We start from the raw sequence: 17,068 nt of genomic DNA, 5'->3' as shown, positions 1-17,068 counted from the left end.
ACTTCCCACCTCCCGGTTGTGAGACGAATGCTTTACCAAATGAGCCAACACATGCGGTATAGCAGTTTAAGTAACTCTAAATACTATTTCTTTCCAAAGTTTGGATTTATTGCTAGATGTAATGGAATATTCCATCATACATAAAACAAGTTGTTTTTAAGATGTACTTAACATCTCTTAAAAATTAACCTTTTTTTCAATACCTTGTTTTTTTTCAGCCTTGCTTAAAAACATGTAGGTCTTTTCAGTCTTAAAGGTCTTCCTTGCAAAATCCTTGTATACATGACTCGGATATGATAATTTATACAGATTTCTTTCAGATACTTTCCACTGTTTTTGTTATGTACCCGATGTTTTGTGCATTTGGTGGAATAAAGAATAAAGCAAAATTAAGGAAACAATTGCAAAGTTTTACAACAGAAGACAATATACCAAAACCTAGATTAGAATTGAATTCAGAAAGACAGATTCAGACAATTTATTTTGTGTCATTTTGCTAGTAAAACAATATCATAAAGTTTATATCTATAGAAAGCAGTACCTAATAACATTACCAAGACACATGTACATATATTTCCATAGCTCAAATTTAAATGACACAAATATTCAATAAAGGAAAAAGGATATCCATAACCCCAAAACTTTTGTAAAATTAGAATGTTGAACTACATGTAATATTATAATTCACATTATTCAAATTTCCCAGCCACAGAGAGGCATTAAGTGAAAGTACATGATAAAGAATGACAACTGAAAATAGCTTATTATTGCATATCATATGCAATGCATCGTCATTATTTCAGAGTCTGAACAAAGCTATTGATGCACATATGTGTACGAGTGAGCACTTTGTTAATGTTGCTAAAAATAGTGATATTGCTATTTGATGCTAGCCCCCCCCCGCCAATGTTCACCATTTCTGGAATATATATGTATATATAAAATATAGAGATATGCACAATATACAAATTTTATGTACATGTACATGAAAGACAGAAATATACTTTTGATTTATATCAACAAGGTTTTGTTCTTATTTTGACAGTTATCAACATGGAAACATGGACACACAAAATAGTACTTCTAAAAAATAGTACAAAGTACAAAAGGATAAGCAAATAAGCATACCCTAAAAAAGGTGAACTGGAATATCATTTAAAAAATGATACTACAGAAATATGTTAGGCACAATAGTCAAATTATATTTCAAATTCATTGCTAATCATCTACACTGTCATTGTTATCAGTCAAGTTACTAAAACCGCATGGGCTACACAACATATCCCTGTGGGATTCCTGTTGTTCCGATGCAAATTTGACAAAGAGCCTGTAAAATTACTCTTAAGAAATCATAAATGATGATCAAAAAGTCATCTAAATAAGTCTGAACGTAACTGAAACATTAATTGGTGATGAAAATTTAGTGTGTTTGGTTGAGGTAGAAAAGGCAGCATTCTATTTTATGGAGTCTTGTTGTAGCTCCATTGGTTTTAGCATGAAGCTGTTCATGAAGTTACAAGCAACATTATGAAAAGAATATTTTCTGGATGATAAATCACATCCCTAATAATTTCTATTCCCAACTGATAAAGTTGATCTTCGATGAAGTTTTTGTTATTGTAATTTTGTGGAAGATGGAATGGTGAATTTCTGATGTATGTGGCATATCTATCTACAATGAGTTGGACAGATGAAGAACAGAAATGTAAACGGTTTGAGACAGAGCTTCAGCAAGATATCTATCTAAGCCGATCTGAAATCAGACTTATCTCTTGATAATAATAATGGCTAGTTTTTGTACAGCGCTTTTACCAAAATGGCTCAAAGGGCTTTACAGCATATAAGCCTACACCCCGGTCATTGGATTTGTTTCGATTCCGCACAAAGAGCACAATTTCCACTCCCTGGGGAGCATCCATCACAGCCTCAAAATGGCGCTGGTAAAAACAAACATACAATAACTTTCGCATCCTAGCGGAAAAGAACTACTGCACGTGCACTACAAAAAATGAACATCGTTAACTATTCTACCCTGAAAAGAAGTAACGTACAAAAGCAACCTCTGTTTCACAAAACAAAGTACGTCTATCATAACCCTGACACCAATGTAATATCATGATGACTAACCTACCATATGTCAATCATCAGCATATTCCCTACATATAATAAATTTGGCCCAAACAGACTGCTAACTAGGGACAATACAAAAATATTCATAACGAACACAATACTGCTTTCAGCTTTTTCCGACTAATTTAGAGAAGTTCCTAAAGCAGAGGCTCAACTAATGCCATGTTTACAATAATCTTAAGACAGCCAGTCTGCTTTGCCCGAATAAAGGGCAATGAGCATATTATGAAAATATCAATACCTTGAATATATCAATATATTGAAAAGTTGATTGGTTTCAGACATTCTAAAGTGGAATACATAAGCTAATCTTCTGACTATCAATCACGCATTTTCTATGCATTTTTGTTTCATTTTAACTCATGCATTCCAATATTTAATCATGCCTCCTTTCTCCTTTCCATTTTTGTGCACGCTTTGAAAATAAAATGCCACACAGCCTCAGCATGTCTACAGTACTAACCCAGATTTGGTTCACTTGTGTCATCATAGTGCCATTCTATTCCCAGCTATCCCATACGTTGTTGTGAAGAGCTGGGTTTGCCCGTGGGTCTTGATCCGGGTAGTGCACAGGGACCGCACCTTGCTGGTATTCATAAAGTTTGTCTAGAAGGTCCTTCACCACGTTCCCTTGCTCGTCAGAGAGGTCGTACACCTCGTAAGGGTCGTCCTTGATGTTGAATAGCCACACGCATTTCCCTTCTGGTACGACAGGTATCACAGGTTGCAGTCCAGATTCGGGAGGCGGAATCCAGTACCCTAGCCCTGTTATTGTGAAAAAAAATACAGTTGGGTCTGGATAGGTCAAATCTCTATAATGTGAATAATTAGCTCTAAGTTGACCAAACCAAGCTCTGCACAGCATCATACAGGGGCTACGGACAAAACAGTGTACGAAAACATTAAAATGACCATGATTGTGATTTTTTTTATTGTTGTGATGGTCATACCAGGAAGGGTACTTTCTTGAGCTTCCATCCCTGACATGACTCAATCCTAACGCAAGTTCAGTAACTTGTTACTACCCTCGATACTAACCTGGGTTGCCAGTGATTAACTTCCAGTCCTTGTATCGTATGGCTGCTCTCGTAGAAACATTGAACTTGGAAGGAAATGTGAAGTTACAACTGGGGATAGGGGGTTCCAGGGTGAGAGGTGGTTTGGGTTGCAGTGGTGCTCCAAGTGGATCGATGTTATGAAGGAGCTCTGTTCTTGGTGAAGAAATCCCCTGGCTGTTGGAAGACGAGAAGAGATAAAAAAAGCTAAATTTGCGGAAGTCAAACTTTGCATAGGTCAAATCTTCTGGGACCAATGGAATCTCTTTGACTTCAAAGAGGTATGCAGGAAAACTAACGTGTTCAGGAGAAACTCAACTTAGAAGAGATATACTGGTCAACTTTTGTAAGTCGATCTTCATTGACCCAAATATTTGCCTAAGTCAAACAGATTTCTGAAGTGCAACCTATTGTATGTAACCAAGAAAAGAGGGATCACATCAGTAATCAATGATAAAATGATAAATGATAAATTCATAATTTATTGTTCGAAATAGACATGAAATGAAATACTCCGATAATTTGCCCAATTGATCGTGGGCCCGGCAGCTGCTGTGCAGCGCCAGATCGACGAGGCTCTATCCCTTTAATCTTTGAACGCCAAACAGGGTAGCAGCAACTCCTATCTTTTAACGTCTTTTGGTCTGACACGGCCGGGGTTTGAACCCCCGACCTCCTGGTTGTGAGACGGACGCTCTACCAACTGAGCCAACACACCGGTTAGATAAAGGGCAGATAAAGGATTAAGCAGAAGGGGATGGAATAATTTTCTGAAATCAAGCAAGGAAAATGTAAGCCTCAAAAGAGAGGGTACATTCCTCTTTGGTACCCCCTCTCTGGATCGACGCCTGGCAGCAATTGAAGTGAATATTTATAAGAGCACGATACAGGATTAGAACAAGATTGAGGTCAATCCAATGACAATGATTTCAGTTCCCACTTCTTTTCTTCTTGTTGAGTCCTTACCAGTGTCATCAGGGCTCTCATCTTACGAGTTCAGATAGCTCCAATCAACCTTATCTATATGGAAAACCAACAATGTCATATTTCTTTTTCTTTAGGAAATTTTTATGATGTCCTTTGTAAATAAAGATAAGCACCCTGAATCATCAAGAAAACAATGAATGTACATTTATACATCATATCTGGAAAATGTTTAAAACACGCATTTTGGATGTTGACGATCCTGGCTTTCCCGAGTTGTGGTTGATCAGATCAATCGTAACTCTTTGTAAGACGGGGCCTAGAAGCAACCCAATGATGGTGTGAAGGTGACCAACCAGAGAGGAATATGGTTCCATGAGATTAAAACGATTAAAACTTTGACCTTTTTAGTGTTTTCAGAATTTCAGATACAAGCTCTAGTGATGCTACCTCCTCTACATAAGAAAAAAAAGGTTAACACTGATTAAAATGTATACACTATTAGAAAAATAGAAGATAATTTTTCTCAAATTTTTGAGATAAACAAATGACTTGACTCTCTTTACCTGATGGTTTGCCAGACATTGTATCCATCTAGCTTGGTTCCTTTCAGGGTCCAGCCAGCGATTCCCTCAACTAGAGTTGGGTACCAGTCACTAACATGAATGAGTTCTCTGTTGATAGTGCCCTGGACGTCGTCAGGCAGTAAGGGGCTGGATACAAAGCCTACACCGTGTATTCCTCCTTCCCAGAGTGATCCCTTCCAGCCTCGGAGGGGCCAGTTGTTTCCCCCTGCAATAACCTGACCACCATTATCTACGGAATATTAAACAAGGCAATTATCAGAAAATTTGCACACCATGAGACAACACATATATCTATAAACTTTGGTAGCATCAAGCTCCCTCCCCCCCCTACTAGCTCCAACCCAAATACTGTCAAGTGTTTAAAGGACCATCACAAAAAATAATTCCTGGGTTTTGTAACTTGATTCTAGTAATTAAATTTGAGTACTCTTAAAACTGATCTTGTTACTTCATAAACGAAATTCTAAGACCCAACACTCAATTCCTTTAAGATGAAATACATTTCTAGGATTTAGAATCAATTTCAAAGTTCATTGTAGATCTAAAGACTTCATGTGTTAAAAAAAAATTATATTAATTGTAACATGTTACTGAAAAAAAAATGAATTCTATTACCAGTTGAGAAGATGAGAACAGTGTTATTCCAGAGGCCTGTTTTCTTCAGACTTCCAGTGATGTTTCCAACAGCTTCGTCCAGGCACGTAGTCATACCAGCGTAGATCCTACGATTCTTGTCTACGATGGATTTATATGGCTCTATGTATTTCTCTGGGACTTCCAAAGGAGAATGGACAGCTTGGAACGGCAGGTACAAGAACAGGGGCTGATAAAAAGATTGAGAATGATCATGTGTTGAGAAAGAACAATCAGTCAGTACAGGTTAATAGATTTCAAATTTTTTAGAACCATTCAGACTTTGAGTATTTGCTAGGCTCCAAGACAATTTCAAAATTTTGGGTAAATAATACATCAAAATCTACTTGTGTGTCCTAGGATGGTCAAGTAGGACATAACATGAATAGTCCATCAATCTTTATTGCTTCCTGTTAAAAAGTGTTAGCTTTTCAACCAAGACGGATCTCGATTACTTTTGGGTTTGGCTCAATCAATATTGGTATTTCCCTTAAACAATGCAACGCCATTATGAAGCTGAAATGTCTAAACCATTCTAAAAATTTGTCTCCGACACAAAAGACAGAGGAAATTTATCAGCATCCATTCTTTCAGAACATTGAAAGATGAATCTGCTAAAAAAATATTTTCTTTTGCAAATGAAGGAGAGTTGTTTCAGCATTGGATCCCTGGTAGGATAGAAGATTATTGTAGTTGCCAAGTATAGTGAGTGCCTCAAGTGTTAATAATAATAACAATCATAATATGCAACATTAATATAGTGCTTAATACAAATGATTCCAAGGGGTGCATATTATTACCATGGCTTAAGCACGGCTACCCTGATTGGGAGCTCGAGTATTCAAGGAATTCCTTCCTACCGGGTACCCATTAACTTTACCCGGGTAGAGAGTGGCAAATGTAGAAAAAATGCCTTGCCAAAGGACGCTCGTGCTGCGGTGGGATTTGAACCCCGTGAACCTTGTTGTTCAAAGTCCAGAGACTTATCCACTGAGCCACAACACTTAACTGGGTCTTATCGCGTTGACAGTACAGAACAAACCTTCTGTTGGTCATGCTGCTCTATGACCTGCTGGGCACGTTGTGCAAAGACATGAGTCGAGTAGATACCACTGTAGTTTGCTGCAGGTTCGAGGTTGTCACGGAAGTCAAGGCCGTGCCAGCGTTGGGAGATAAATTGTAATGCAAGGTTGTGTGTGTAATAATCTTCACCTCCATTCAAGTAACCTACAACAGGAGATATAAAAAGACAGTCAGCCAAGCGTAATCATCACATTTTTCATTAATTCATTCTTGTGTGAATAATATGTCTCCCTTAATAATGAAATAAGTTGCAGCAATAAATATCTAATGCACTAAATCAGTGGCCCATTCATTTTTTTCTAGTTCTTCGGGAAAAAATTTGAATAAACCTAATTTCATATAATGAAATACAAAAGAACAAGTGGGGATGTGACATCATCAGCCCATCTAATGAATAATCATGACTTTGTTATTTGTTATCCGATTTTGATGAAATTTTCAGCACTTTGCTAAGTGAATTCTATTCTATTTACACATATTAAGCCATAAATACTTTCAGCCCGGACCATCTCTTAATTCACAATTTTATTTGGTTTACTCATTGAGCATATTGTTATTTTCACAAAGTGTTTTTTTTTGTACATGTACAACAATGGTACTAATTAAATCTCATGAGACTATTAGCAATTTGGACTAAAGATGTGACATACATTAGGGCCATAAAAGTTAGGTGTTTGCAGATGCCCCCCCCCCCCTCCCCCGAAAAGAAAATATGCTAAAAAATAGAATGTACACCATTCATGGAATTAGTAATCTCTTCTTATTATTAGTTTATTTTTGCTTTTCTATGAATATTTTTTGTCAATAAAAACATTTTGACAAAGTAGCCCCCCCCCCCTCCACCTTACAAAAGAAGCTTGTACTGGCTTGTAAAACAAAAAAAATTCATAGAATAGGCCTAATCAAGGGCTCTGTTTACAAAGAGTTATGATCAATTAATTCACTCCGGCGCGTGCTAAAGCCGGGGTAATAATAGAAGGGCCCGCTGGGAGAACAGTTTTCGGAACTGAAGTGGCTACCCTGGGTAAATATGCCGCTATTATTATTATTATTATTAATTTCAACTGTATGGAAATTGATCCATGTCATGATTTTTTTCTTCAGGAAATTTGCAGTTAACACAGAGTATCACACAGAATCTTCAAAAGAACAATGAATGTATGAATATATATAACAAATTGGCATATTAGATGTTGACGTTGCTGGCCGTCCATAGTTGTGTTTGATCGGATCAATCACAACTCTTTGTTCGATGGGGCCTTGGATACTTACCAAAGAATGATTTGAATCCTCGATTAGTCGGCCAGCATGGTCTCTTGTAAAAACCGAGGTGCCATTTCCCAATGACGTGAGTCTCATATCCTGCATCGCTCAGTTTGTCCGCCAATGTAGGATCGTTGAGTGGGAGACAGTTTGGCTGAGCAGGCCTGATAATGCCATGTTGAAGACCAGTATGTATCTGCAACGAATTTGAAAAAAAAAACCATTTCAAAAGTTTTTCCAAGATGTAGTTTACTCTTTGCCCCGCTTTGTTCGACTGGAGGCACATCCAGCATACTACCTAGGTTGACTCAGTCACATTTTATTTAAAATACACACAGGGTGCATTAAGTCTATTGTTCACACATACATACACAACAGTGACGTGTGCAGACAGATGGGGCCTTGGAGCACCATTTTTTTTTTTAATTTGAAAATTAAAATGTTTTTTCCAAGAAAATCATATAGTTCTTCTTTCAAAATTTTAAGAGATTTTTGGCACACTTAATACTCGCAAGAATATTAAAGAACAGTATCAACTGAAAGTTGTTGTGAAATAAAAATAATTTCATGTCATGTTACTAAGAAAAAGTGCACAAGCCACAAGTCATACTCATAGCCCCCCACCCCCTTATTCATGTTATTACTTTCAAGTCCTTTGAAATTGCAGCCAGGTTCGCTTCAATGCCTTCAGCTTTGGGGGACAGACAAACGAACAGTTCTTTACTCTCAGTGCTCCCAGTCCAGTGCTTATGGCATGCTATGCAAATTACCTGATATTTGCCGCTCATAAGTTGACTTCTCGTCGGAGTACAGATCGGTTGCACGTAGTAATTCTCGAGCTTCACTCCGGCGCTGGCGAGGCCGTCCAAATTCGGTGTTTTTATGAAGCCGTTATTGTGATAACCTATATCATGGAATCCATAGTCGTCAGCCAGTATCAACACGATATTTGGTGGCAAAGCATGTAATGTGGGGAAGTTAAAAAATAAAAGGAAAGACAGGCAAAATAGACAGAAATCCATCCTGGATTTAACACGTCCGAATTCAATCAACCTATCTACGTACTGCACCGCACTGGCACCATATCAGTGACTGGCACTAGCTAGCACGAGCTGAGGAGAGTCACATGTTGTTGTTGTTGTTGTTCGCTTGGGTTTTAAGGCGCGTGTCTTAAAACCCAAGCGAACAACAACAACAACAACAACATGTGACTCTCCTCAGCTCGTGCTAGCTAGTGCCAGTCACTGATATGGTGCCAGTGCATATCGAACAAGTGGTCTTTATTCAGATGTTCAAATATTATTTCCTTATCTCAATATTGTTTTCCACTAATTTCATACGCTGCTACCTTTTATATACCCTTTTGTAATTTTTATTCACGCAGATAAAACATTAGTCTCATATTTTCGGTGGATTTCTTTCATAAATTTTAATTTCATGAATGTGGTGTAATATAAGCGATCACAATCAAGGCTAAAAGTTGATCACTTGCATACTGAGTTGTCAGGTGATCGTAATGTTTACATCGGGAATGATTATTATTGGACATGACAGGTGTAACTTTTGACCAATGACCGATTAGAAGTTCCGTTGTAGAATTGAGCGTTTGAAAATGAATAAATAAAAAAGATATAATTACAGGATTATGTGTGTGTGGGAGGGATGGTGCCCTAGCACAAGTGCTTTAAGTGCGTTAAGTGTGAAGGGGGTGGGGCTTACTATGAAAAAAATCACATTCGGATGGAGTAATTTTGTGTAAACGTTATTTGAAAAAAGAAAATGTGGAGGGTTATGGAAAATCTCATGTGGCATATCATGAAGGGATATACTTTATTTGAATATGTATTTTCCCTTAATTTTTTCATCCTCTTTACTCTATATTGTTTGATTCTGTTACCTCGTCCAAAACTATGAAAGCCTGTACATTTTTCAAAAGATTTTAAATATAAAAATAAGTCTCATTTTTGTTGAATAACTTGTAGATACAGTTGGCTTCCCTGGTTCCAGTCATTATAACTTTAACTTTTTGTTTATTAATCTTGTTAACTTTTTCATTATATTGTAATGCGCAGTTGAGTAAATTCATACAGAAATTGCGCAATAATGTGTACAATTACTACTACTACTACTACTACTACTACTACTACTACTACTACTACTACTACATGTACTACGTATTATTATCATTCCTCTAAACAGGATCAAGTCCGTACTTTTTCTTGATAACTTTGCTCTAACAAAAAGCACCAAGTAATTTCAAGTGCAACTAAGAACTTTACACTACTAATGTCCGAGAGTCTTTCTTATCAATCTGGTTGTGCCCAAGATAGCTGCCTTCTGAATGTCGTACATCCGAAGATGAGGAGAGATCTTGGTTATTATCTTCGTAGTTATCGTTATTATTGTTATTATTAGTATTATAATTATTATCATTAATAACATTATCATTATCATTATTATCATCATCATCATCATTATTATCATTATCATCATCTTCATCATTAGTATTATCATTATTATTATTATTATTACTATCATCACCGTCATTATTGTTATTGTCATCACTATTATTGTTATTATTATTATCATTATCATTTTTATGGATTTTCAGCATTTTTATTTGTATTTTGTCTTTTCACAGCAAGTAAAAGATGTAAATCCTATTATCGATGGGATTGAACTCGAGACGTACGAACCCGCCAAGGGGAGCGTCTTCCGTCAGCCTGAGGATGCCGATACGGGATCCATCGGCACCGAGTTCCATCCCGAAGATCGGCGACAGAACTCGAGGAAAAAGACCCTGCTAAAAGGTTTCATTGCGGTGGCAATCGTCGTCGCCATCGTCGTCGTAATCGTCTGCCTCGTCATCTTTCTGGGTGAGTCGTGCAGCAGTTGTCTTCCATATCATTTTTTTTTCCAAGGGAGAATTTTATACTGACGATAATAAGCTGGGTATAATAAACTTATCCCTAAAATAATAGACGTCCCTGCAGCAGAGTCTCGAGAACACACGTCATCTTGCCAGATTGCGTAATCTTACAGGAAATTGGTAGGCCTATTTGGTGTACGGAATCTTATAAATTTCCTTAAATAAAACACACTCTTCCCCTTTTTAAACATACCTGTTCTGTTAAATTGCTGAAAATTTCCTCTTTTTATTTACAGAATGATTATGTTATTGCTTTCTGCAAAATCTTCTTTTTTCCTGTAAAATCAGGGGTTTTTTTAACAGTGTAGCAGATACAAAAAGAATTAATTAAGTTTTAATGAAAATCCATCAAACATAATGACAGGGTTTTTTGTCGACGCATTATATTGTGTGATATGAATGCCATAAATTCACTTTCCTTCTAATGGAACAAGATAAACAATAATTTTCTTGTATAAGGTGTGTGAAAACATATTCTTAATAAATATATCCACCTAACAAAAGAAGCCATTGTAATTTGTATGAGAAAATTAGTATACTTCTTGGAATTTATAGCTATTCATTGAGGAGCTGCTTTTCTGTGACGTCACAAAATAAAAACATAACTCCGTAATTCTTAGGTAGATTTTTATATCAAACTTTCATTGATTTCTTTGTAATGATTTGTTTCTGTTTTGTGAAAACAACTTATTATCATGGTCAATATTCTTTTTAAGTCGAAGAAAAAAGTTTGAAAGTTTTGAAGTTTCAAAAAAAAAAATCAACACCTAAATTCAAAATAGTCGATGTCGACCTACTGCTGACTAGTTAACACGCGTTTATTTGCATGTTTATTTTAGTCGGATTTTTTCCTAAAGTTTTCAATTTTCTATTTTCCCTTTTTTTACGATCACAGGTCCAGAAGTCAAAGGGTCCCCAACATCGGCACCAACAAGGGCTACACCAACAGGAACTACAACATTAACCCCTACTGGTAAATATTCTATTTCATTATTAAACTGCTTCTCCAAGCATTGTGCTTCACCCACAAGGTTACAATTCATAATTCCGAAGGTTCGTAATTCCGAAGGTTCTTTATTCCGAAGGTTCGTAATTCCGAAACACGTAAATTGCCTATACCTCGATGTTCGTCAATCCGAAAACGTAAAAGGGTTCGTTAATCCGAACATTTGTAGCATTATTCCGAAGGTTCGATAATTTGAAAACGAAATAAGGTTCGATGTGCCGAAGGTTCGTTAATCCGAAAACGAAATAAGGTCTGTTGTTCCAAAGGTTTGTTAATCCGAAAACGAAATAAGGTTCGTTGTTCCAAAGGTTCGTTAGTCCGAAAACGAAATAAGGCTCGTTAATCATTTCGTTTTCGGACTACCGAACCTTCGGAATTACGAACCTCGTTTCGTTTTTGGATTAACAAACTTTCGGAATTACAATCCTCGCTTCGTTTTCGGAGTAACGAACCTTCGGAATCATAAACCTCATTCCGTTTTCGGACTAACGAATCTTCGGAAATACGAACCTTCGGAATAACGAAACTTCGGAATTATGAATGTATGCGTACCCACAACTATACCCTGGACTTGACCTTTAATAGTGATTTGAAAGAAACAGCAAGTTCTGTGTGTGCTACTCTCTTGTGGAGACTCACATGTCGACCAAAGTTCTAATCATGATCTAAGCATGAAGACCACATTCACGATACATAAATGGTATAGCAATTTTGATTTTGTACAGCCCCATTCTGCTAAATTTAGAAGTAGAAAAAAATAAGTTGATACTAATAATGCAAAGTATTGCATATGTTGCATTTTATTTAATTATTCATTGTAAGATAAAAGAGCTATATGCCGATCGAATTCTATCCTCTGGTGTGTTAAAGGAGAATAAATCACTTTGGGCATTTTAGCTTGTATGAGAACAGTCAGAGAAATCAAAGAAAAAGATCGATGAATTTTTGCGAACAAAAAATTGGACAAACAATAAGAAAGTTACAGGTATTTCAAAGTAGATATCACTTTTGCCATGGAGATCCTCCCATTGGCAATGCGACCATAATATGTGTGATGTCACACATGCATGAACTGGAAAAGGCCCTCCTTTGTATGCTGAAAATATACCCCGATCATCTACTTTGCTAAAAGGTTTTTTTTTTAATTTATTTTATGAAACATCTTTTCTCCCATGGAAAGATTACCCCCGGCAACTACTCCCGAAAGATATATACCCCGGCGCCGGAATAACTATATGACAATGTTATTCCGGGCCCCAGAATAATATTACATTTTTCTATAATTTTTTTTTGCTATCTAAATCTCGTTTCCCTTCCCCTTTAGGTACCGTTATTCCTACTATCATACCTGGGGTATCCATTGGTAAGTATCATTAGATGATATTAATTAGCCATATTAGATCATTGTCTTAATAGACTAGATTCTAGAAAATACAAATTTTGAATTTGATTGAAGTAATATAATTATGTTTTCTATTTTTATATAAAATAATCTGCATTTGTTGTGTCACCACACGGGATTTTATTTATCATCTTTGGTGTGGGTTTATTTGGTTGTTGGAAATGAGCACTTAAAAATCTTAATATCGTGCATGGATATTTTTCATTATCATCATATTCTTTTTTTTTTAATTATAAGAAACTCTTTTAGTCAAAGCGTAACAAAACTGCACATCAAATAGCATTACGAGTCCTGGAGTTAATTAAATTCAGTGGCCACATACATAGTCCTTTTCATGGATCTGAGCTTTAGAATAGTGTGTACATCATTTAGAGAAACACGGCAACTGTGAGTAGAAAATGAACATAGTAGATCAATACCAATAAACCCCACTGGATCTTTCTCTATCTTCATAACATGGAAGAGATCCAAATAAGATTTCACAAAGATTTTTAAAATTACATGTATGACAATGTTCGTCATCACACTTCTGCTATTTATTATAAACATAAGAAATAGATATTTAGTTGTTTGTTTGTAGTCAAATATAATATATATATAATAAAAACATTGACTGTTAATTGTGGGGGCAGTTGGTTAATTCGATCGATGTTGATGCTGGAGGAAGATGCACAGTTCAACGAATTATCCCGAGAGTTTTTATTCACTTGACAAAAGAAACTGTGGCAAAGTTAAAACAGTATTCTGTATCATGATTAAAGACTCTTAAAATATGTTGGGCAATATACTGTCCACACAACAATTGGTTTAAGCTTTATCCACTTCTGGGTAATTTTAAACCATTGCAATAGCGAGTGCTCTGGGTGAAAACTACACAGTAATGGTTAAAAATTACACAGAGTTGGATAATTTTTTAACCAGTTGTTGCATAGAGCTGGTTATTGTGTATTGCAGAACATTTTAAGAGTGTACTAATGTATAACTAATCATTTATTATCATCTGCATTTACCAAACCTAGGTGATGTGAATATCGAAATGACAGCCACCCTGAATGGAGTTGATTTTATGCCAGAATTTAATGACCCCTCATCTACTGAATACATGGAGTTTGTGAGCAAGGCAGAAGCCGAGGTAACATATCCGGACCCCCCCCCAAAAAAAAAACCACCTCTGTGGGTTTCATAAAGCTTTCGTAAATTACGTACTTTTTGGCGCAAGACTGTGCTGGAGATAACATTGTTAAACGCTTGATAAACGTTGTGTATTTAGAGTGTGTTCACAGTGTTTTCCATAGTGTGTTCATAAAGTGTTCACAGTGAGTTAAAAAGTGCGTTCACAATGTGTTCAGAGCCTCAAAGTATCACATGTTGCATCCACATTATTTTCACGTTTTCGGTGTGTTCACATTGTCACAGTGTGTGTTTACGGTATATTCACAGTGTGTTCGAAGTGTGTGGGATGTTCACAGTGTGTTCAAAGTGTGTCCATGGGATGTTTAGTGTGTTCACAGTATGTTCACAATGTGTTCATGGTATGTTCACAGTGTGTCCACACAGTGTGATCACATAATGGAACATGTCAAGGTCTGATTCGTACTGTTACAATACCTTAATTTACAATAAAGGTGCTGCGCACTGTGTCCCATACTGGGAACACACTCCGAGTCTCTGAGACATACTGTGGAACATTGTTATCTTTCCAGCAGGCATTCTGGCTGTGCTAAAACGATATACTCCAAATGCATCTTGTTGTAAAATGTGGACTGAGCTTAATCGTACAACCCTAATTAAATCTAGACAAATCAGTTTTTGTTAACTCTCTCCGAACGCGGTAAAATTTCATCTTCATCCGAGTCCCGTGACACAGAGGTTAGCGATTAATCGTACGTATGATTTTCACGATTCATTGTACATTTGCTGATGTGGTTTACGGTACACCATGTGGAGTGTTATAGAAACAGTGGATAGAAGAAGAGAAGAAGTGGATAGGCGAGAAAGTGGAGATTTGAGAGTAGAGTATTCTTTCTTGAAAATAGTCCTGAAAAGGACTGTAAACCAGAAGGAATGTTGAGTGAGAACAGCTTGAGTAGTAGAGCTGATGAGGAGATGATGGTTTGAGTCGGCGAGTAGAGATGAAGAGTAGTAGAGAGACTCAACGTTTCGGACAGGTTGACTGTCCGTCTTCAGGACATTGTAGTCAATGCAATCAATCATTTAAAAAATGTTCTATGATCATTGCTAAGCTTTGTGTTACGGACTCCTGGTGGGATTGAAAATGACAGAGAATCTAATTTACCAACCGAAAACATGTTCCATTCGTGGCAGATCAAGAAGATGATCATAATAAACCTTAATTCTTTCTTTGAAATTGTTGCTTGATTTTCTGGTTTCATTATTATAGAATATTATTGACAGTGCATATCATTCACTTCGAATTACTCTTTCTGTCAAAATGATTTTCCTTTTTTAATCACATATTTGTGTCCCCTTTTTCAGATTATGAACGGGCTACAGAATCACCAGATCGGAGGTTACGTAATGAGTGCAAATGTGACCAGCTTGAGGTATTTCTCTCTTGCATTTAAATGACATATACTAACACCCCTTTAAAAGTATATATATCATCATAAAACTTCTGCAATAACATATTTGATTGTATACGCGTAGAGGACAGTTTATCCGATATTATCTCAGGTCCTTCTGAGGGGACCTTAGGCCGTCGGTCCTCTGGTTGCTTGCTTACAAGCATTCATGCTTTCTTAGCAATCAGGTAAAAAAATCACCACCAATCAATATGGGACTATTTGTCCTATATCATATTCCTGAGTCCGATATTAAAGGGGAATCCAACCCAAATAAAAACTTGCTTTTATAAGAAAAAGAAAAATCAGACAAGTCGATAGGTGAAAGTTTGATCAATATTGGACAAACAACAAAAAAGTTATGAATTTTTAAATGTTGTAAATATTGGTAATCACTATACCCATGGAGACTTCAAATTGGCCACATATGGGATGTCATAGTGATGTAAGGCAAGGACTACTCTTCCATGTACTCCAATACATGTTATGGCTAAAATGTCATTTTCCCAAAAAAGTTTATTTTGAATTGTATTTTTCGTTCATGAGGACATAAAACAATATACTGCCTGGATTATATTTAGATTACTGCCCGGGGGAATCGGTACTTAGGAGAAAACCACAAATCCCTGATAATAAAGTACATTGCCTATGGGAAAGTTGTCCTTGCCCCTTGTCATAATTTACTTACCCAGTTGCCAATTTGAAATCTACATTCTATTAGTGATCTCAATTTTAAAGCAGCTATAACTTTCTTATTGCTTGTCCGATTTCTTTCAAACTTTCGCCATTCTATTTAATTTATTTTTCGCCTTCCCAACACAACATTTTATGGCCAAGGCTGGATTCCCCTTTAACCACTGATGCTTGTAAAAGGCTTTAAGCTTTGATAACATAGTGTGGCCCGTGCTTTCTACTATTATGTGTCTGCTTGTGCGACTCTCGTAAACATGAAAGGGGTTTTGGAGTTCGATCCTGCACTCCTTTTTAAAGGTCAAGTCTACTCCAGAAAAATGTTGATTTAAATCAATAGAGAAAAGTCAAACAAGAATAACGTTGAAAAGTTCATCAAAATCGGATGTAAAATGAGAAAGTTATGACATTTAGAATTTCGCTTATTTTTCACAAAACAATTATATGAACGATTGTAATTACCCATGTTCATGGAGGAAGAAAACTTATTTCACCGTCCAATGAGGAGAAAATTAAGATATTTCATATTTCATATAATAGAATACAAAAGAAATAGTGAGTGAGTGGCGTCGTCAGTCTTCTCATTTGCATACCGACCAGGTTGTGCATATAGCTGTTTTGTGAGATTTAGCAAAATTTAAAAATGTCATAACTTTCCTATTTTACATCGGATTTTGATGGAATTTTCAATGTTATGCGTCTTGGATTTTTCTCTATTTATTCAAATCAACTTTTTGTTTGGGTGGACTTGTCCTTTAAATGATGTTAGGGAGCACGAGGTAGG

At 36.4% G+C, this 17,068-nt stretch overlaps 2 protein-coding genes across 2 annotated transcripts in view; one reads left to right on the top strand and one right to left on the bottom strand.

Moving 5' to 3' along the window:
- The window catches only part of LOC121420066, a 178,447-nt gene that overhangs the window by 17,765 nt on the left and 143,614 nt on the right, over nt 1-17,068 (top strand). Inside the window, exons 2-6 of the mRNA XM_041614594.1 lie at nt 10,317-10,551; nt 11,500-11,577; nt 12,935-12,973; nt 14,032-14,144; nt 15,509-15,576. Of these exons, the coding sequence (XP_041470528.1) occupies nt 10,317-10,551; nt 11,500-11,577; nt 12,935-12,973; nt 14,032-14,144; nt 15,509-15,576 (533 nt within the window). The remainder of the gene's footprint in view (nt 1-10,316; nt 10,552-11,499; nt 11,578-12,934; nt 12,974-14,031; nt 14,145-15,508; nt 15,577-17,068) is intronic.
- LOC121420068 (arylsulfatase B-like) lies at nt 648-8,794 on the bottom strand. Its single transcript, XM_041614595.1, has 7 exons — nt 8,446-8,794; nt 7,685-7,871; nt 6,372-6,556; nt 5,312-5,519; nt 4,676-4,925; nt 3,169-3,362; nt 648-2,895 (listed from the first exon to the last, which is right to left on the bottom strand). The coding sequence occupies exons 1-7, from the start codon at nt 8,695-8,697 to the stop codon at nt 2,630-2,632; spliced, it is 1,542 nt and encodes a 513-aa protein (XP_041470529.1). The 5' UTR covers nt 8,698-8,794; the 3' UTR covers nt 648-2,629.

Source organism: Lytechinus variegatus, chromosome 8 (genome assembly GCF_018143015.1).
Source record: "Lytechinus variegatus isolate NC3 chromosome 8, Lvar_3.0, whole genome shotgun sequence".
Lineage (NCBI taxonomy): Eukaryota > Metazoa > Echinodermata > Echinoidea > Temnopleuroida > Toxopneustidae > Lytechinus > Lytechinus variegatus.
This window is presented reverse-complemented; position numbering and strand designations above follow the sequence as displayed.

What these genes read in the sequence shown, in the direction of transcription:
- LOC121420068 (XM_041614595.1), bottom strand. Translation starts at nt 8,697, where the DNA reads ATGGATTTCTGTCTATTTTGCCTGTCTTTCCTTTTATTTTTTAACTTC. An exon ending in TGTTCTCATCTTCTCAACTG is followed by an intron (nt 4,926 to 5,311) that starts GTAATAGAATTC and finishes AATATTCCGTAG; the next exon opens with ATAATGGTGGTCAGGTTATT. An exon ending in AATGTCTGGCAAACCATCAG is followed by an intron (nt 3,363 to 4,675) that starts GTAAAGAGAGTC and finishes GTCTTCCAACAG; the next exon opens with CCAGGGGATTTCTTCACCAA.